The following is a 21,061-nucleotide window of genomic DNA, read 5'->3' as shown; positions in this document are numbered from 1 at the left end:
TTAACCCTTTTTATAAATTCACATTCTAAAACAACCCTTATAAAATTACTCCACTTTAATAAGATGAAATACTTTCATGTTTTTTAAGGTACTGTTATACTGTAATTGAAACCCAGCTGAAACTTCTTATACTCTCTGTATATAAATTACACATGATAGAATCTTAACACTTAGTAACCTTGTTTCAGCAAAGACACAGACCAAAGCAATATTAAACATTTTTCCATTTGCCAATTTATGAAAACACACATAATGTTTAAATATATTACCTTATGGAACTTAATAAGTAAAGAGTACTTGATTTCATATTTAGTGGTTGATATTTTAACATTTTAGCTTTGTAAATGAATCAGCTGTCTGTAAAAACCAAGACAAGTATAGTGAACAGAACTAGTCATCTCTTTCTTGTTGAAGAAAAATCCTTGTACAGGATACCATCATGGTCCCATTGATATACTTAATAACTCATCTTTATAAAGCCATGGGCTACATTTTTGTATTGTATCAACATATGCCATAGTTTTTCTTGGTCTTACTGGGGTACCTCCTTCCTCTAACAATTTTTCTTCCTCGAAGGTTAACAACTTCAAACCTTGAGTCAACCATTTTCCTTAGTTTGCCTGAGAAAGTTCTAGGAACAGGCCACTTGAAATGAAAACAAAATAAATCAAAACAAGAACACATTGTTTTTTGAAATGGTCACCCATTTTTTTGCTCTCTTTCAGGAGCGAGCAAATTCACTTACCCCCAAGCTTCAGACATCCCACGTACGGGCCACCATAATGCCGCAGTCTTGGCTGGGCACAGAATCAGAAGGCACTCACAGCCTTGTAGATTCAAACAGCTATTCTTTATTCCCGACTCACACCGCCTCCACACAGGTTCGGGGGCAATCCAATCTCCCGAACAATTCACCTCCTAAAAACTTTTTCTCCAGGAGAACTCAGCGGGAACTCAGGCTGCAGGCACGCCCTACTCCCAGCAGCAATAATCTTCAACCTCCAACTTCCCTAAAACTCCTTTTGTCTTAAACCGGGAACACCCTAAGGAGTGGGATACTTCCTCAAACCTGATCAGCTCTAAACCCAGATCTGCCTTGGTCCTTGAGCAAGGTCACCTTACATGCAATGTCAACAGCGAAATCCATTTAACATGGGGTACACTGGCAAGGAAATTTTGAAGCTTCATTCCTACTTGACAATGGCCCTCAGCACTCCCCAAGTGCTTGTAAAAGTAGATTTGGACAAAGCTAGGAAAGCATATACTATCAATACATCTGCTATAGTGGTAATACATTTTAGAGATTTTTGTATTGTTTTTACTTATTAATTTTTATGACTATTGTGTATTGGTTAAGAAAGACATAAATATTGGTTTATGAGCAATGCTACAAAATGTACAGGTAAATTCTTGCTAGAGGTTATTTGGAATTGCATTTATAACCAGCTTTGATTTACATAGTTTTAACCATATAGTATCCAATAATCTTCTATGCAGATCTTTTATTTAATTCAGAAGTCTTAACTTTATATGCTCTGTGTTGAGAATTAAGCTAAATGTAAAAAAGAAAACTTCAGTGGTTGGAAATGTTGCTTTAATAGTTCTGTACTTAATTTTTATTTGGAATAATAATCTCAGTGTAATTGTTATAGCAACTTTCTTTCTTGGTTATACCATATACCTATCTATTATGTCTATATTTCCTGCCACTTCTGAGGAATCTCTTATTTATATTCCTTGTACAGAATTTATTTGATATTTGTCTCTTTTGCACTATAGGTTGGCAGTATGTTTGGATACTTTCCAAAAGATTTCATCAAGGTAGTTCGTGAACATACTAAAGAAGAGCTACAAATTCCAACAGATGTAAGTTATGGATTTCTTTTTTGTTCTCAATTGTAAACTGGCTTATAAATCCATCAGTTATATTCAGTTAACTGCTTCTGAATGTTTTATAATGTGTTTGGGGGGCAATCTAACATTTGTGTCAGATTTTCATTTGAAATCAGACTACCTGTAAAAAAAAAAAGTTTGAAAGGCATTCAAGGGTGATTATATTATAATCTGAGAGTTGTCTAATATATTGAAACAGATATTCTAAGAGGCAAATAATTTCATTTTACAGGCAAAACTCATTGGATAGTTATTAGACATTTTAAGTATATTTAGGTTAAATTAATAAACTCTAACTTTTATACTAGGCTAGAAATATGTACTTACAAATGTTTCTTATTCTTAGTCATATACGGGATCATAGTCATGTTATAGATTTGGAAAAGGGGACCTGAGCGTTTCAGGTGATGTTCAGTCTCAGATCTTTTAAGGCCCCAACTGCTTCCTTTATACAACATTCCTGTATGGTGCTCTGACTTAAATTGATTTTGTGACTGAAAGTATTTCGTGTTCTAGAATTCTCACTTCAGCTGATTATTTTCTAGAGTTTTAAATTGTATAGTAATTGATGCCCACCAACACTGAAACATCTTTGGGCAGCTCTTTGTAGTGGCTGTAGAATATGCAAACTGCTAGGCTAGGACAGTTCTTAGATTAGATGGACTGAATGGATAAAGTCATCCTGTTTGTTGTTGCTGTTCCTAAAATTTCTTTATAATCTCAGGGGCCATAAAATCACTTCTGTTGCTTGTTGGACTTCATTGTTGGTAAAGAGAGTTCTTGGGATTTAAGCTGTGACAGCAGTTCACTGATTACAGAGAACTCATTTGTTTTGAACTCTGCCTTCTCATTGTATTTCCCATTACATGCATCCCTCATGGCTTAGAAATGCATGTGATGAGGAGAGGAAATCACTCATCCCTACTACATTGAACTGCCTCCCCCACCCCCGGAACCCCCGCAGAATATTATGAAGATTTAATTAGGAATGGAAATTTTTTAAAAACATGTCCATTCATACTATGGCTCCTTTTATATCAATTTGCTTACTAGTAGCAAGAAGGAAGATTAGATAATATACACATAATCCTGAGAGAGATCTTAGTGACTGTGAAACCGTGATGAAGATAAAGGTGTATACCTTGTTGAATCTTGTTTTCAGTTTGTTCTTGTGGTAATAATAATGTGAGGAGCCTCCTTAATATCATTCTTTATTCCATCCAATGTACTTGTATCTCAGTAAGATACTTTAAAACTGATTCATTTTTCTCAATGCTGCAGGATCTTCCAGCTTCTCCTGAGCAAATGATTAAGAGTTAAATTTCTGAAACATAGGTGTAGATATTAAGAGCTGGAGGATCCTATAAGTGATACCTTGCCTTTCCCTACTTATGTTCAGAGCAAATTGAGAGAGACCCAAGAGTCAGGCAGTTGGAGACCAAATTGTCACCATTTTTACTCATTATGCTTTTTAAAGAATATGACCCATGTTAAAAAAAGAAAGAAAGAAAGAATAGACTTTCTAACACTGTAGTCTAGAAAAAGACAGATTTACTCAGCTATAGATGGAGTTAGGCAGTGGGGGTTGGAGGAGGGTAATGTGGTTGACCTCAAAGATTCTTTAGAACCAATCCTGAATTTGGGAGCGTGGATGAGTTTGCTTTTGTGATACTTTGTTATTGACACATTAATGGTTTTCTTTTCCTTACAGGAGAAAGATTTTGTATGTTTTGATGTTGGAGGAGATGATTTTGATAATTATAATGTAGAAGAACTTCTAGGATTTTTGGAATTGTATGATTCTGCAAATGAAGATTCTGAGAAAGCTATAGAAAAAGTGGGACAATTTCCTGAAGTCTCCCAGGATGTTGAACCTGAACCTAAACCAGTAGTAGCAAACTCACAACAAATTGAAAGTGCATTCTCAGAAAACACTGTGGATCTTGAGGAACAATTTTTGGCTCAGAAGAACCATCCTCATGCAGATAGTCAAACAGATAATGCTCAGGGTGAACAAACTTCACTTGAACTTTTTGAAGAAATACTACCAGATAAATTGAAAGTGCCAGAAAGTGAAAAAAACAAAACCAGCAACATTTCTCAGGTCTCAAACGAACAGGAGAAGACTGATGCTTATAAACTTTTGAAAAAAGAAATCAATCCTTATCTAGAAACCAAAGAAAAGAAACAAGAAATGAGTATAATTTGGAAGATTTTAAAGAAAACTGAAACCACAGCCAAAAGGGTAGACATGATGGACAAGGAACGAGGTGATATGGAAATGGGAAAGGAGGAAAGTTTTTTGGGGAAGAAAACAGTTGTACATTTAATGAAAGCAGATATATTTTGGATAAGAATGCAAAGTGCAAGTGAATGTTCAGGGTAGAATATGAACCTGTAAAGAGATAATCTTTGCTCTGGATCCTATTGGTCTATGTCCTGAGCTCAGGAAGGAGATAGGTTCACCATTTGGCTCCTAGGTTACTTTGAACATATTTGAAAGGCACATTAAGCAAGCTAGACTTATGGAATTCCCTTCTCTATACTGGCTCATTGAGACCAGCACACTTGTAGATGAAAGAGTTCCTGTTATTTCTGAGCAGAATAGACATTTTGCACTTTTGTTCTGGACCAGAATTCTCTTCTGCACATTTATTCATGTGAGTGTATGTTGGTTTGCCAAGGGAATGTAAGTTATTGAAGCCTCTATCATAAATGTATTTGTTTATGAAATACTTTGGATTAAATACTTTGGATTAAAGGCTTCTTTATAAATTTGACTGTATAGTTCAGTCATCCTTTAAATGGGATGAAAACAACCCTCCCGTATCCTTGCCCAGTTGTTCTCATGGGCTCATGCCAGGACATGGAGGGCAGTGTTGAGGTATCTGGAACTGTGTGCTGAGGGGGAGTGCTGATCATTGGGCTTAAGTGGGGGTAGATAGTGTCATCCATCGGGCTCAATGCATTCTTCTCCCTTGTAGAGATGCAGCCACCCCATGAAGATGATTTTCCTAAAGAGAACACAAATCGTCTTAATAGAAATCTTCATGAAGAGCCAAACCTCCTGCGTCATCATTTTAATATGAACCATCCTGAAGAGCCCAGCCTCTTGAATCAACCTGTGACTGAGGACATGGGTGTTTCAGAAGTGTCTCAGATCCCAAATACTGAGAAAGTAGACCCAGGTAAAGCTTGCCAATTTTTCTCTACAAAGTAGAGGCATTACCATAATGAAGGCTTTCAAGGATATTTGTTGCCAAAGGTACGAAATAGAGCAGAGAGTGATATAGGTACATGTGAGTTAAAAAAAAAATATCTTAAGTGAGAGAAAAGCAAGAATAAAGATGACTAGAAATCAAAAATAGGCCAGAGATTGTAACTCACCTAAAAGCAAATGTTTAGGTATGACTAGCTTGTGTAAACCATTTACAACTAAAATATTTTTCTTCAAAGGCCTTATGCTCTAAAACTGTAGTTTTCAACCAGACCAACAGCACCAGAAACTCTAGGGGTGGGACCCACAATCTGTGTTTAGCAGGCCTTCCAGGAAAGTCTGGCCTAGTACAAGTTAGCTTGAATAATCACTGTTCATAGTCTCATAAATTCTGTGTTTTTCTTCCCTTTTCTTCTAAATGGAATATAATATAGCTCAAGTCCTGTTTTGACTTGCTTCCTGGACATGGTAATTAAACTTTTTCAAATGCAGTCAATGGTCCAGATCTTTATACTATATACTTACAGCAAACAGTACAGAACTGCAATCGATTTTAGATTGACACTTACGAATACTTCATCATAGTGCACAGTATCCAGTGGGAGATGAGAAACAATTTTTCAAAAAAATCCCCAATAATGGCATCAACAGCATTCTACTTTTGTGTTGCTCACTCTCATTTTATCAGTAAATTAGATGATGACTAATTGTTTATTTTAACCCATCCAGTATGGTGCTATGAAGCCATAATTACTGTATTTTGTGTTTTTAAAGGTTCTGGTCTGTAAGCATAGCTATAAGCATTATCCTGCACCAGTGCAGGGCTTGGCAGCACTGATCTGAACCTCCCCCCACCATCTGCACACACAGAGTGTAGGAGAACTCATAGCAAGGGGGGATTCAGTTAATTTGAGAAGGAATAACATATGAGTTCTCCCATTTTCCAGAAGACATTGCATCTATATATGAACACTACTGACTTCTGAACTGTCTTTAACTCTATAAGGTTATGAAAATGAATCACGCACCATTACGATTTGTTATTTTCATGCTCCAAAACTTTCAAGAATAGGGAAAACTTGACTTACAGAATTAAGAATGAATTATTTCCCTGGCCTTTTAAGTTCCACCACAAAATGATGTCAATGACCTTTAGTAGGTAAAATCTTCCCAAATGTCATTTAATGTGTCTCAGGTGCTGAGATGCTGAGCCAGTGGGGCAGACTTCACCAGCAGTCAAATTCATAGACCAATAGTGAATGGAGGGCCTGGGGTTGTAGCTCAGTGGTAGAGTGCTTGTCTAACATATGAGGCACTGAGTTTGATTCTCAGCATTGCATACAAATAAATAAAATAAAGGTCCATCAAAAACTAAAAAAAAAAATTAGGCAAAAGCTTAAAAAAATAGTAGTGAATAGAATCTCAGGGTTGAGAAAGACCTTAGAGGCAACTGGTCCAACTTCTTAATAACTGCATGCTGGACTCCTGCTGTTTAATCAAACATACCCCAGGCTCATGTAACTCATACTGAAATTCCACCCCTACAAGCTCTCAGGTCTAACTGGAATTCTACCTCATTCACAGAGCCTCAATGCAGGTCTGTACCCAATTCCCTTTAGTCTCTCTTGGTACTACTGTGTTCTTTTTAAATAGCTGTCATCTGTCCATTCAGTAAATAATTGTTGAGTATCTCTGCCAGGTGCCAGATACTATGTTAAGCCTTGGCCCATTCCACCTGCAAATCTGCAAACCAAGACTCCCTCTCTTTCAGCTTTCCTAAAATTTTAAACACAAAGTTTCACCAGCACTAAATCCATGTTTTTTGAATGTGACCCTGTCTATATATCTCTGGTTTTAAAATTTTTCCTTGAGTAAATATTGTTCTGGTAGCAGTTGTATGGCCATGGAAGTAGTGGAGAGTAGACTGGAGATTGTTCATTTTATAATTGAAGGGTTTGACAGCTCTAATTAGGATTTTGAAGTTTTCTTCTCTGTTGTGTTAATTGTCTTTAGGAGAGCCACATATTCCAGGCACTGTGACTCATATATTTAGTGAAATACTCGATGAATATTGAAACTGAAGAGAGACAATTCTTATTCTATAGCATAAAATAAAATAGCAATTTCCCCTTTCAATTTTAGAGCTACTTATAACAGAAGGTACTCCTGTTGATGCTGCTGATACAGAAAACCAACTAGAGATAAAGGTCAAAGAGCCAGCAGATGCCACCCTTTTGGACAACATACTTTTCTTGTTATATTCATTCTTGCTTTATTTGTCTAAGATGGTAAGTTTGACATAGTTTCTTCAATTAGAATGTTGATTATTTATTAGTTTTTAAGTGGCTTCTGGTCATGAAGTGAAAAACTTAAAATGTCTTTATGAAAATGACTCTTGACCCTTTGAGTAGATAGCTCCTGAAACAAAAGCCATAGGGGTGTGGCTTTAATGGCTACTTGGTTTAGCACATGAGGAAGATTTGCTGTCTATCAAGGCTGGACATTTGCACACCTGTAAAAACTTGGTTCTTCCCCTCAGAACCTTTCATTCTGGCAGGGAGATAACAGCATTCACTTGAAACACAGTAAGATAATGGCAGAAAGAGAGGTATTTATTCGATGGTAGAACATTATTGTCCATAAATGCATTTATTATGGTTGGAAGGGTGATCAGTAAGGTCAGAAAGTGGTTGAGATGTGTTTGAAGCACAGGCAAAGGGCAAACAGGAGTCTGACATGTGGTTTGTTGTTGATTAGACAGGCTGGGGTGGTGGGGGAAGCTGGCAGTCAGAAGAAATGTGTTCAGAAAAATGGAAACATGAAGAAAGGATATTTGGGGAGGGCAGGAGAATGTGAATAGTTGGTGTTGTAAAGTGTGAAGTTGGAGGGGGATGGGCCTGTTGGAGAGGCCAGCAAATCTTAACTGAAGTCATGAGCCAAAGTAGCATTAGACCATTAATAGTGGGGATCCTTAGAAAGTTTTAAGAATGAAAGGAATTAGGTTAGATCTGTTTCTTAGAAAGAGTCACTTAAGGCTGATCTTTCTAAAGAAAATCATGATCCAAACAAGACATTTAATCTGTCTAGAAGCTTATCTAAGCATTTTAGGACTTACCTCCCCCCTATTGGTATTTGTTGATATTGGACTTTTAGAGTTTAATTATAGGAATGAGAAAGCTTTTAGAGGTTGGAGGATAAGATGGTCCTAGGGCCATTGTGACAGTAATCCTCCTCAACTGAAGTTGTTTCCTGTAGGTTGTGTTATTTCAAGGCTTGTGTAAGAAAGATGATGTTGTTGTTTTCCTTGTAAAATGTGTAGATTTTGAAGCCAGGTAGATCTGGTTTCAAATCCCAAGGTTATCATTTAGACGTTTGGGCAAATAACTAAACTTTTGAAAAAAGTTTTCCTCATCTGAAAAATGTAGATAATGCTTACTCCAATCATAAGAATTAAATGATTTGACAAGGTAAAATGTCTGGTGAGGTGTCTGGCATTTTGAAGGGTTTTACCCCTACACACGCCCTAATTCTCATGTAGACAGTCAGAAGGTGGTATAAAGACAATGAATACCTGGGGAGGAAAGACCACCAGGGTGTAAAAGATGTGGTGGGGAGAAACAAATTATTTTTCAGTTGGCTCCATGTTTGTTCATGATGGTGGCAGCCACCTGGGTAAGGGGTATGTACGAGCCAGGCAGTTAGAGTAATTGTATTTCCAGTGATTAAAGCAGTCTTCCACAGTCATAATTTGATTATCAGAGTGAATCAGCATCACTTGGAAAGTTAACAGCCTCATGATATGGGAAGGATTTCTTTATTCATATTTTTTAGGTATGCACAGAGCCCTCCTCTAGGTCTAGGTCAGGGGACATGAATGTGGTGCAGGTATGGTCAGTGATTGTACGGTGATAGGTAAGACATAGACGTGAGTGGCAAAGAAGAGGCACAATGTTAGGAGACTGATTTGAAAGGAGATTTCAAAGAGGCATTTTGATGGCCCAGTATGTACAGGACATTGTGCGAGGACTAAAAGAGTCTAACAGGTGTAAGGTATGATTGTGATTTTTGAAAGCCTTAAGAAAAGGACTTAACAAATATATGCAAAAATTATGAACAAGTCAATGTAAAATCTTAAACAAGTAGTATGATATCTGATAGGACTGGAGAGTAATAGGCTCTGATGTGTTTGGGAGATGTGCACCAATCAGATTCATTGATCAATGGAATCTTAGCAGAATCTTAGTGTAAGAAGAAACCTTGGAAGGCTGTTAGTCTAGTTTCTCACTCATTGCTGTTATTTTCTTTACTGTGGCCCTGACGAATAGTTATGAGGCCTGTACACCAGTATTTCCTAGCATGAGTCACTCTCTTACAAGGCTATATGTTCTTCTGTTGTCTAGTTCATCCTTGTATTGACTCCAAATTTTCTTCCACATGATTTCCTCTATAAAATTGAATTCTTTTCTACATAGAAATCCTTTAAATATTTGAAGTTATATCTTAATTTAAAAATTATTTTTAGTATTTTTATCATGGAAACTTTCAAATAAGAGCAGAGAGAATAGTAGGGGACTATAGGTAACCATAACATACTGTATATTTTAGAATACTATAAAAAAAGATTGTGAAAGTTTTACCATAAAGAAATGATGTTTGAGGAGGTAGATATATTTAACTGATTTAAACGTTACATAGTGTATACATGCATCAAAATGTCATGTTACCTACTTCAATAATTATAATGTTTGTTTCTATGTACTAGTTAAAAAATAAATTTAATTAGAAAAGCTTTAAAGAAAAGCATAGAGAATAGTATAATGAACCCACGGGCCATCACACAACTTAACAGTAATTCCTTGATAGCCAATATCAGTGAGTTTTTTAAATTTGTTCTAATTGGTTATACATGATAGCAGAATGCATTTCAATTCATTGTATATAAATGGAACAAAACTTTTCCTAGTTGTACACAACACCTGTAGTCCTACATGTACCTCGGGTAATGTGGTTCATCTCATTCCACCATCTTTCCTATCCCTCTGCCCCCTCACCTGTCCTACCTCCCCTTTGCTCAAAGTTCCTCCATTCTTTCCATGCCCCTTACCACCCACCTCACCCCCATTATGGGTCAGCATCCACTTTCAGAGAGAACATACAGCTTTTGGTTTTGGGGATTGGCTTACTTCCCTTAACCTGATATTCCCATTCACCCGCAGATGCCATAATTTTTTTCTCTTTTAATGCTATAAGTAATATTCCATTTCATATATGTACCACAGTTTCTTTATCCATTCATTTGCTGAAGGGTTGGTTCCACAAAACTATGGAATACTTCACAAATGTGGGTGTCATCCTTGCTCGGGGACTATGCTGATTTTTTCTGTATTGTTCCAATTTTAGTATATGTGCTGCCAAAGCAAGCACACTCTGAGTTTTAACAAATGTAGATACCCATGTAAAAACTACCATAATAAAGATATAGAACAGTTTTTTTTTCACTAGAAAAGGGGTTTCCTTGGGATCCTTCCCAGTGAGTGCCTTCACCACCCCTTCCAGGCAACCATTGATAACTTTTTTTTTAAACTATAGATTCATTTTTCCTACAGTACTGTTTCATATATATGCCACTATAAGTGGACTCATATCTAGGAGTGCAATTGCCTCCTACGTTTAATGTATGTTTTTGTCTTATGTGATACTGTCAAGCCATACTAAAAAATGACCACAATCATTTTATACTTCCACCAGCAATTTAGGAGACTTCCACTTGACTTCATCTTCACTAGCACTTGGGCCATTCTAGTGGGTATGTCTTTGTGAGTTTATTTCCTGATAATTAATGATATTGAGTGAACTTTTTTTTTCTTTTGAGATAGGGTCTCACTAACTTCCTTAGGCCCTTGATAAGTTGCCAGCCTCACACTTGGGATCTTCCTGCCTCAACCTGGGATTGATTGCTGGGATTACAGATATGTGCCATGATGCCAGGATCAAATACTTCTTCATGAGCTTGTTGACCATACTGTTTTTGTACGTCAACTCTCTCTGGCTAGCTGGAATCCAGACTTCTCCCAGCTCAGTGCCAACTGTGGGATTGGTTAGCTTATAGTTGTTCTTGGCCCTCACAGGTACTGCTTAGAATGTAGCCCCAAACTGAAGACCACCTCCATGCAGATTTCTGGAACTCTTTTTCTTTGTGGCTCCCATGTTTCTGGTAGTTTTCTCTACATATTTTTGGCTGCTTAATCTCCTGGAACTCTGGTCTCTCTCTCCTCAGTGAGACTGTTGTGCCCCATTTGTGTTCCCCTTTTCAAACTGAGGTCTAGAGGGTGCCTCCAGGTAGAATGCTCACCTATTTGTTCTCCTGCTCTTAGGGGTGACAGTTGCATGTTCCTTGTGGCTTTCTATCTGAAAAATAGCTCTTTAAAAATCTTTTTTGACTGGGCATGATGGCACATGCCTTAATCCTAGTGGCTCAGGAGACTGAGACAGAAGGATCACAAGTTCAAAGCCAAAAGTGAGGTGCTAAGTAACTCAGTGAGACCCTTCTCTAAATAAAATACAAAATGGGGCTGAGACTGGGGATGTGGCTCAGTGATCAAGTGCTCCTGAATTCAATCCCTGGTACCAATATATATATTCCAACTTTCTGGTTGCTTTCAGTGGGAGAACAAGTCTCATATAAGTTACTCTCTATTGATTTCTCCTTTTGTTGTAACTTTTTGCAATAATTGAAAAAAATATGTTTGTGGAACTTCTAGGATATATTGTAGTTTGGGTGAATAAATGACATCCCCCTGGTACAACAATTTAACCTGTTTTCTCTATTGCCTTTTTTTTGTTTGGTGGTGCTGGGGATTGAACCTCGGGCTCCATGCATTCTAGGCAAGTGCTGAGCTAACAACCTCAGTCTCTCTCTGTTGCTTTATATTTCTTGGAAATTGGTAGTCAGGTTTAGGTTCAATTCTGTTTCTTATGAAAACTTAATAGGAAATATTGCATTGACATCTGCATGTCCTCTCCTTTGATGTTGACTACTAGTCAACAGTGACCTTGGTGAGATTTGCTAATATATTACAGGTTGCAAAATAGCAATGGTCTGAATTGCTGGGATTTTTCTTTCTTCATTTAAAGGCTGGGATGCCTATACAAATAAAAATTTATGATTATTCTTTCTTTTTTTTGGTACTGGGGATTAAACTCAGGGGCACTTGGCTAGTGATCCATATCCTCAGCCCTATTTTGTATTTTATTTATATACAGGGTCTCACTGAGTTGCTTTAGCAATTCACTTTTGCTGAGGCTGACTTTGAACTTGCTATCTTCCCTCCTCAGCCTCCCAAGCTACTGGGATTGCAAGTGTGTGCCACAGCGCCTGGCTATGATTGATTATTCTTTACACAGATATTCGGTTTGTATAGTTAAGGCAGGAGATAAACATTTGATTCCTTTTCTTCATTTAAACACTTTTCAGAATAGTAAGGTATTATTCTAGCATTATCAAATGATACCCAAAGGGGCTTTTGAAATATTTTTAATTTTTATTTAAGAGTCAATATGATGTCATGCATTTAAAAATATTTGGTGTGTTTAATCAAGTTAGGAATAGTAATTGTTCTTATCTGATGCTCAATTTCTCCCCCTTTTGCCTTGTAGAAGCCTCTTTATCTTGGCTCCTGGGACCCTTTGCCACCACCTAGTGGTCATTGTTACCTGTTTCCCTTGCTTTTGAACTATGAGATGTTCCAAGTTCATCTTAAACATTCCCTGTCCAGACCTTGAAGGAACTATTTCTCTAAAAGAACTTTGGTTTCTTTCAATAGGAAATGATATTTAGAGGCTACATTCCAAGTACTAGGATTGCTTATTGCTCAAATTGACTGTCATTTGTAAGCCTTTTTAGTGAACAAAGCTCAGAAATATGTGGGGATTTTTGATCATGTCATTTAGATAATTCCCATGAAAATTCAGGATGTTAGAGAGATTTTACTTCACTTCATCTATCTTAGATTTGTGTTTTCTTTCTCTGATGTTGGAGTTTCAGTTTTCAATGACATAAATATAATTGTTTACAGTCTTGTGCCACTTAATGACATTTTGGTCATTAGTGCATAATAATGGAGCTAAAAAATTCTTGACACCTAGTATTTTTAATCTTTTTTGTGTTTTGATATGTTTAGATATATAAACATTTACAATGTTAAAATTGTCTACAGAATTCAGTATAATAATATCTTATAGGTTTTTATCCCCAAAGCGATGATATACCATATATGAATACCTATGTGTGGAAATGGCTATATTTTCTAGGTTTGTATAAGTATACTCAATGATGTTTACACACTGAAATTGCCTAAGATGTGTTTCTCAGAATTTATTCCCATTATTAAGCAACACACGACTATATTTATGTTGTTTAAAATACTTTCAGGAATGTATTCCTGAAATGAAATGAAATTCTCTTGTCTTTAAGCTATATCCCACTAAGGTATGTTTGAAATAATTCATTTCTGTGGTTTGTCACCAACATGATATCACAGGTTGTTTCATTTTTGCTTTCAATATTTAGGTGTTAATTTTTAAAGATTTTTTTTATTTATTTTACAATTATTTAAATATTTAGAAGAGCCAAAGTTAATTTGTGAAAATAAGTTGTTTCTGTTTTCTGGTACTGGTGATTGAACCCAGGGCTCCTATCCACTGAGCCACATACCTAGGCTCTTTATTTTTTATTTAGAGATAGTTCTCACTAAGTTGCGTAGGGACTTGCTAAGTTGCTGAGGCTAGCTTTGAACTTGTGATTCTCCTGCCTGATTTTGAAAGAACTCTAGCTTTTGTCCCAGTTCTGTGTACCCTGATATTACTCTCTTTTATAGTTAACTTTTAAAATTTATTTCATTATGCATTCTGCTATTAAAAAAATAAGCAAATGAGAAAAGGGATATGCAGCTCAGTGGTAGAGCACTTGCCTACCACACATGAGGCCATGTGTTCAATCCCCAGCACCATAAAAAGAAAAAGAAAAGCAAATGATTTTTACATCTAGCTATGATAGCTTTATATAGGTACTGGCTTCACCTTCCCAACTGAAACAACTAAAATAAATATGAAAAAAACCCCACAAACATATAAAATTTTAAGATCCAGTAACATTGAAGATCAAGCAACAAAGAATGATTCTGGAAACATAAAGAACAAATGCTATGAGCTCTTTAGTTGCCCCAGCTTTTACTATGTTAAGAGATTCCCAAGCCATGACAAAGAAGGGGAAGTCAGGCAGAACCAGAGGATACCATGAATTGAGAGATGGTGCTGAGATTCCAGGAAAACCAAAGTGACTAGAATTCACAGGGTGGAGTACCAAAAGAAGGTTGCTACATTGAGAGACAATTCTGGAAATCTGTGAAAGGCTCTCTTGAGTGTTCAGCAGGGTATTGATCTGCACATAAGTGTGATGAAACTGCTTAGCAAGTCAGAGAAACCATCTTAAGTGATTAGAAGGAACAGGTCTTAACACAGGGACCAGAATAGCACCTGGAAAAAACTATCTAAGGAAGTTGGGTAGAATAATCAGAAGGATGTTACCTCGGACTGACTATTACAATTTATGTCATACCTAACAAATATTCAGACCCAAGAGAATCAAATTGTTTCCAGTAATTTAATTGTATATGAAATATTAAGAATAGTAATTCCTAATGTATGGCATCGAATCAAAGCTTACCAGGCATGCAAAGAAGCAAGAAAAATACAAACCACAATGATGAGGAGAAGAATCATCCAATCAAAGCCAACTGAGAACTATCGGAGATGTTAGAATGAGGTAATGGCATTTTTAAAAAAGTCATTACTACTATATTTCGTGTGTTAAAAAGGTAAAAAGAGATATAGAAGATATATTTTAAGAAAATCAGACTTCTAGAGTTGAAAATATATGATAAACACAGTGGATGGGATTAATGCCAGAATAAGCATTGTGATGAAATTGTTAGTGAACTTGAGGACATAGCAGGAGAAGTACCCCAAATGAAACAGGGAAAATTTCTTCTGTTAAAGAAAAGTGAACCAGAGCATCAGTGAGCTGTGGGACAGTTTCAAGTTGAGCTATGAGAGGTATTCAGAAAAATATTTTAAGAAATGATGGCCAAAAATTTGTGAAAACTGTACATCTGCAGATCCAAGATATTAAATGGGACTACAGTACAAAAAGCATGAATAAAGCTATATCAAGGTATATTATATCATAAATAAATTGCTCAAAACCAGTGATAAAGAGCAATCTTAGCAGTTAGAGAAGACATTTATGTAGAGAAGAACTAAGGATGACATCAGATTTCTTGTCAGAAATTAGGCATAAGAGAATATAGTGGAGTGATACCTTTAATATATTTGAAGAGTAATAATGTTGGCCGATAATATCATGCCCAGTGAAATATCTTTCTAAAATGAAGACTTGTACTGACATACAAGCTGAAAGAATTCACCTACACTTGCACCAAGACAGCAGATGGAAATAATGGAATAAAGGAGTAAAAAACACTGAAAATGGTGACTGTGTGCATAAATATTTAAAATAATTTTTCTTATTTGAACATTTTAAAAAGTCATTGACTGTTTAAAGACAAATATCAGTGTAGTATGGGACTTAGAAAACATGTAAAGTAAAATACATGACAACAGTATAAATCTCAGAAGGGTAGTAACTATTGTAATGTTCTTATTGAATATGTGAAGTAATATAGTATCATCTGAAGGTAGATTGTGACAAATTAAAGATGTATATTCTAAACCCTGAAGCACTAAGATTAGAAAACAGAGTTATAGCTTAATAAGCCAATAGAGGAATCACTAAAAATACCGATAGTGGTATTTCTGCAAAAGAAGACAGAAAGAAAAGAAAAAGAACAAAGAACAGAAGGAACAAATAGAAGATTATATTAAGCTTACACCTATGCACGGCAGTAATCCTATTAAGTGGAAAGTATCTAAATACATCAGTTAAAAACAGAGATTGTCATATTGCCTAAAGAAGCAAGACCCAAATAGATGTCTAAGGGAATAACACTGTAAATAGAAAGACACAAAGAAGTCAAAATTAAAATGATTGAAAAAGGTATCTCATGTTAAACACTAGTCAAAGGAAATCTGGAGTAGCTACATTAAACCAAAAGAGGTTGTGGGGCAAAATATATCATCAGGACTAAAGAAAGTTATTTCCTAATGATAAACGAATCAATCAAGATTATATAATAAACCTAAATGCTTGTACTTTTAATATTAGACCTTCAAAATACATGAAGTATCAAAATTGATAGAATTATGAGGAAAATGATGAATCCTATAGATTACATTTAGAGATTTCAATATCCTCTCCTCAGCAATTGGCAGAAAACGAAAAATAAAAGTAAGGTTGTAGAAAGTGTGAATGACATAATCAATCCATCCATTTGAAATTAATTGACATTCATAGAAAACCCCCAAGGAGCTTAGTGCACATGGAACATTTACCAAGATAAACTATATTCTGGATCTTAAAAAAATTATCAGTAAATATAAAAGTATTCAAAGTCAGGCAAAGCTTAATCTCTGAACACAATAAAATGAGAAATCAATAATGGAAAAATCTGGAAAATTCTCAAATATTTGAAAACTTAAGTGCCAGGCTGCTATCTGCTATCTATCTATATATATATGTATATCTGTATCTATCTATCATATATATATATTTGGTATAAATGAACAACACAGTACATTTATTTTTATGTGGTGTTGGGGATCGAACCCAGTGCCTCACACATGTGAGGCAAGCACTTTACCACTGAGCTACAACCTTAGCCCCCACTGCTAAATAATTTTTGAGTCAAATAAATCAGAAGAAATTCATATTTTGAGTTGAATAAAACTGAAAACATATCCATTTGTGCAATGTCTCTAAAGTGTTATTGGAAAATTTATAGCACTACCAGGCCCAAGATAGCTTTATTAAAAAATAAGTCTCCAGTCATTGACTTAGTTCCTACTATGAGAAACTAGAAAAGGAAAAATAAGTTAATCTCCAAGTAAGCAAGAAAAAAGATATAATAAAGACCATAAGTCAGTAAAATTTTAAAAAAAGGAAAATAAGAGAAAATCAATGAAACCCAAAGCTAGTTCTTTAAGATGAATAAAATTGATCAACATCTAGTGAGGGAAATAAAAGAGGAGACACGGGTTACCAATATTCGCAATCAGAGAAGGGATATCACTACAGATTTCACAGATACTAGACTGATAATGGGGATATTATGAACAGTTTATGTTAATTAACTTGACAATTTAGATGAAATGAAGAAATTCTATTTAAGCCACAAATTGCAAAAGTTCACTCAAGAAAAACAGACAATTTCATAAACCTTGTTGACTATTAAAGAAATTGAAGGTATAGGTAAAAACCTTTCTACAAAGAAAATAATATAAGACCCAGATAGCTTATTGGTGATCCAATTAAACCTGTAAGGAAGAAATGATACTAATTCCTAATAGTAGTAGTAATACTAAACCCTTGTAGAATATTAAATCAAGGAAATATTTCTCCTATGAATCCAGTGTTATCACTACACCAAACCAAGACAAAGATATAATAAGAAAAGAAAACCACATACCTCTCATGGGATCTCCAATGAATCTGTACAGAAATTCTAAACAAAAATTTAAGTCAAATACAACAATATGTAAAAGGAAAATACATCATAGACAAAAACTAGATGGATGATGGGGATTTATGTCAAGAATCCAAAATTTATTTAACATTTGAAAATCAATGAAATTTACCACATTGATGTACCTAAAAGCACAATCTTTGTGTTTAGCTCGAGAGATACAAAACAAGCATTTAAAAAATATAGCGGAGGGGGGAAATGTTGGGGAGTAATATTGGCCAAATTATATTGTTATTTTGTGTGCATGTACAAGTAGGTGACAATAAATCGCATCGACATGTAAAAAAAATCAGCCCTGATTATTATTTAAAAAATTTTTTTAGATGTTGATTAACTTTTATTTTATTCACTTATTTATATGCGGTGCTGAGATTTGAACCCATTGCCTCACACATGCTAGGCAAGTGCTCTACCACTGAGTATCAACCCCAGCCCCTCAGCATTGATTATTGATGTAGAAAAACAAACAACAAACTAGGAATAGAAGGGAGCTTAAAACATCCTCTGAAAAAATGCAACTAACCTCATACTTAATGGTTGATAATTGAATACTTTTCCCCAAGATCAGAAACCAGAGATGTCTACTCTCATTACATCTATTCAGCATTGTACTGGGGTGCAGTAAGGAAATAGCTAGTATACTAAGGCAAGAAAAAGAAATAAAATGCACTCAGATTGGAAAGGAAGAAATAAAATTCTCTTTCTTTTCAGATAACATGAATATATATAGATACAATCTGGTATGATCTAGAAAAATGCTATTGTAAGGTTGACAGATAAAATTTACATCTAAAAGCAATTATATTTTCTATATATTAACAATGAATAATTAGAAATTGAAATTTTAAAGATTTCCATGTATAATAGAATAAAAATATGAAGTATTTAAACATAAACGTGGCAAAAACTAAAATGTATATATTAAAAACTATAAAATATTGCTGATAGAATTTAAAGAGAACCTAAATGGAGAGATATACCTAATTTATGAGTCAGAAGACTAAGGTGTCCATTCATCCCAGTTTAATCACCAGAGTCAACATTATTCCAATCAAAATCCCTGCAGAGTTTTGTAGAAAATGACAAGCTGATTGCAACGTGGCTTCAAGACTTAATCTAGGGCTGGGGATGTAGCTCAGTGGTAGAGGACTTGCCTAGCATATGCTAGGTCCTGTGTTCAATCCCTAGTACCATACGAAGAGGAAAAAAAAATATTCTAAAGCTACAGTAATCAGGATTGCAGACAAAACATATTGAAACAGAGCCAAGAATTCAGAGATAGATACACAATATATATGGCAACAGTCATTGACAAAGATGGAAAGACAAGTAGAGAATGGAAAGTTTTTTCAGCAAATGGTACTGAAATTACTGCATATTTATATGCAAAATACTGATCCATGCCTTGCATTAGACACCTGAATTAACTCACAGACTTAAATATTAAATTCAAAACTACAAAACCTCTAGGAAAAAAAATAAGAGAAAAATTTTTGTTGAACTTAGGTTTGGCAAAGATTTCTTAAATTTGACAACAAAAGCATTAAAAAGGATTTGACAATGTGGGATTCATCAAACTAAAACCTCTGTAATTCAAAATACTCTTTGAAGTCAATGAAATAGACAAAACACAAGCTGGGAGGAAATTACTGTAAAGCATTTATCAAGACTTGCATCAAGGATATATGAAGAACTCTTAGAACGCATTAGAAAAAAATATAGTCCTGTAAAATAACACTTCATCAAAGAAGATAAACAGATAGTAAATACATTAAAAATGATTGACATAATTATCAGGGAAATGCAATTTTGAAGCATAAGAGTTACCACTACACACTTATTAAATATCTAATATTAAAGACAATTGTGCTGAGTGGTTGGAGAAGAGATGGAGGAACTGGATGGGTACACATCTGGTGGGGATATAAAGTGGTAGAATCACCTTCTTAAAAAGGTAAACATACACCAGTCATATCCAACCATTCTTTTCCAAAGAAAAGATAAGTTATATAGCAATAGGAGGAATTTTATATCAGTGTTCTTGGCTATTTTATTTGTAAAAGCCCCAAACTGGAAAAAAATCCAAATGTCTATCAATAGATGATAGACAAATTGTGGTATGTACATGTAATGAAATGCTACTCAGCAATAAAAATAGATGATAGATAAACTGATGTAGATGAATCTCAAATTATGCTGAATAAGAGAAGCCATAGAAAATACAATATATTATCCCATACACATAAAACTTGAGGAATACAAAGCAATCTATTAAGATAAGACATTTTGCTGGAGGAATGGGAAAGTGGGGGGCAAGAAAGAAGGGTGACAAAGGGCAAAATTATCTAGAGAATGAGAATATTTTTGGAAGTAAAGGATGTGTATATTATCTTGATTATAATGGTGATTTCATAATTTCATGTTAAAATTCATCAAATTGCACACTTTAAATACATGTAATTTATTGCATGTCAGTTTTACCTCAAAGCTATAAGAAATAATATATTCATCTTTTTTCACTTTCTAAGATACAAATAGTATTCTATAAATATTTTTCTCTACTTCATTTTTAAAAAATGTATTCCGGAAACCAGCTCTTAGCAGTATTTAAAATTATTTTCTTTCTTCTTTGGTTTATTCAAAAACTTTCATTGATGACGGTTGTTTCAGCCTTTTGTGACCATCTTGTATTGTTATAATTAATGCTTGAATAACATAGTTTTGTAAATACAAGTTTTAAACATTTGTTGTTGTATTCCCAGTATCTTTAGAAATTAGGGCTGGTGGACTATAGCTCAGCAGTAGAGCACTTGCCCAAGATACCCTCCCCAGCACTGAAAAAGTAAAAAAAAAAAAGTGGGATTGTTGAGTTAATAGGTAAATATATAAGCAGTTTTGGGAGATGTTGCCAAATCTCATTCATAAGGGTTGTATCATTTTGTATACTTATTAGCAGTGTCTGAGAATTTATATTCCCCCACATTCTCTCACCTACTGAGTATGTTGTCAAACGTTTGGATCTTGCCAATGCAAGTGAGAAATGGTATCTTGGTGTGGTTTAATTTGTATTTTGTTCATTATGAGCTAAGCAGAGCATGTTTCCATATGTTATAGCTATTTGCATTTCTTTTCCTGAGATCTGTTTATTTCTTCAGCCCATTTTTGTATAGGTTTGCTGGCCATTTTATTTATAATGTTCTTTATATTTCAGGAACATGATTCTTTGGACAATAATATGTTGCAAATATTTTTT

At 35.0% G+C, this 21,061-nt stretch overlaps 1 protein-coding gene and 1 non-coding gene across 12 annotated transcripts in view; one reads left to right on the top strand and one right to left on the bottom strand.

Annotated features, from left to right (window-relative positions):
• LOC144372555 (transport and Golgi organization protein 1 homolog) overlaps positions 1-21,061 on the top strand; it is a 137,846-nt gene that overhangs the window by 95,082 nt on the left and 21,703 nt on the right. For 9 of the 11 annotated variants that reach the window (XM_078035886.1, XM_078035885.1, XM_078035888.1 and 6 more), the window contains 4 exons: positions 1,780-1,866; positions 3,605-4,163; positions 4,878-5,081; positions 7,253-7,398. In XM_078035886.1, the coding sequence (XP_077892012.1) occupies positions 1,780-1,866; positions 3,605-4,163; positions 4,878-5,081; positions 7,253-7,398 (996 nt within the window). Of the gene's footprint in view, positions 1-1,779; positions 1,867-3,604; positions 4,164-4,262; positions 4,554-4,758; positions 4,778-4,877; positions 5,082-7,252; positions 7,399-21,061 lie in introns of those variants that run through there. The other 2 variants (XM_078035893.1, XM_078035894.1) reach the window with 2 other exon arrangements.
• Positions 10,428-10,534, bottom strand: LOC144372559 (U6 spliceosomal RNA). The gene has a single exon (XR_013432534.1). It is a non-coding gene; the product is annotated as a U6 spliceosomal RNA (small nuclear RNA).

Source organism: Ictidomys tridecemlineatus, unplaced genomic scaffold (assembly GCF_052094955.1).
Source record: "Ictidomys tridecemlineatus isolate mIctTri1 unplaced genomic scaffold, mIctTri1.hap1 Scaffold_130, whole genome shotgun sequence".
Classification (NCBI taxonomy): domain Eukaryota; kingdom Metazoa; phylum Chordata; class Mammalia; order Rodentia; family Sciuridae; genus Ictidomys; species Ictidomys tridecemlineatus.
Note: the sequence above shows the minus strand (reverse complement) of the source record. Positions and strands in the feature narration are given on the sequence as shown.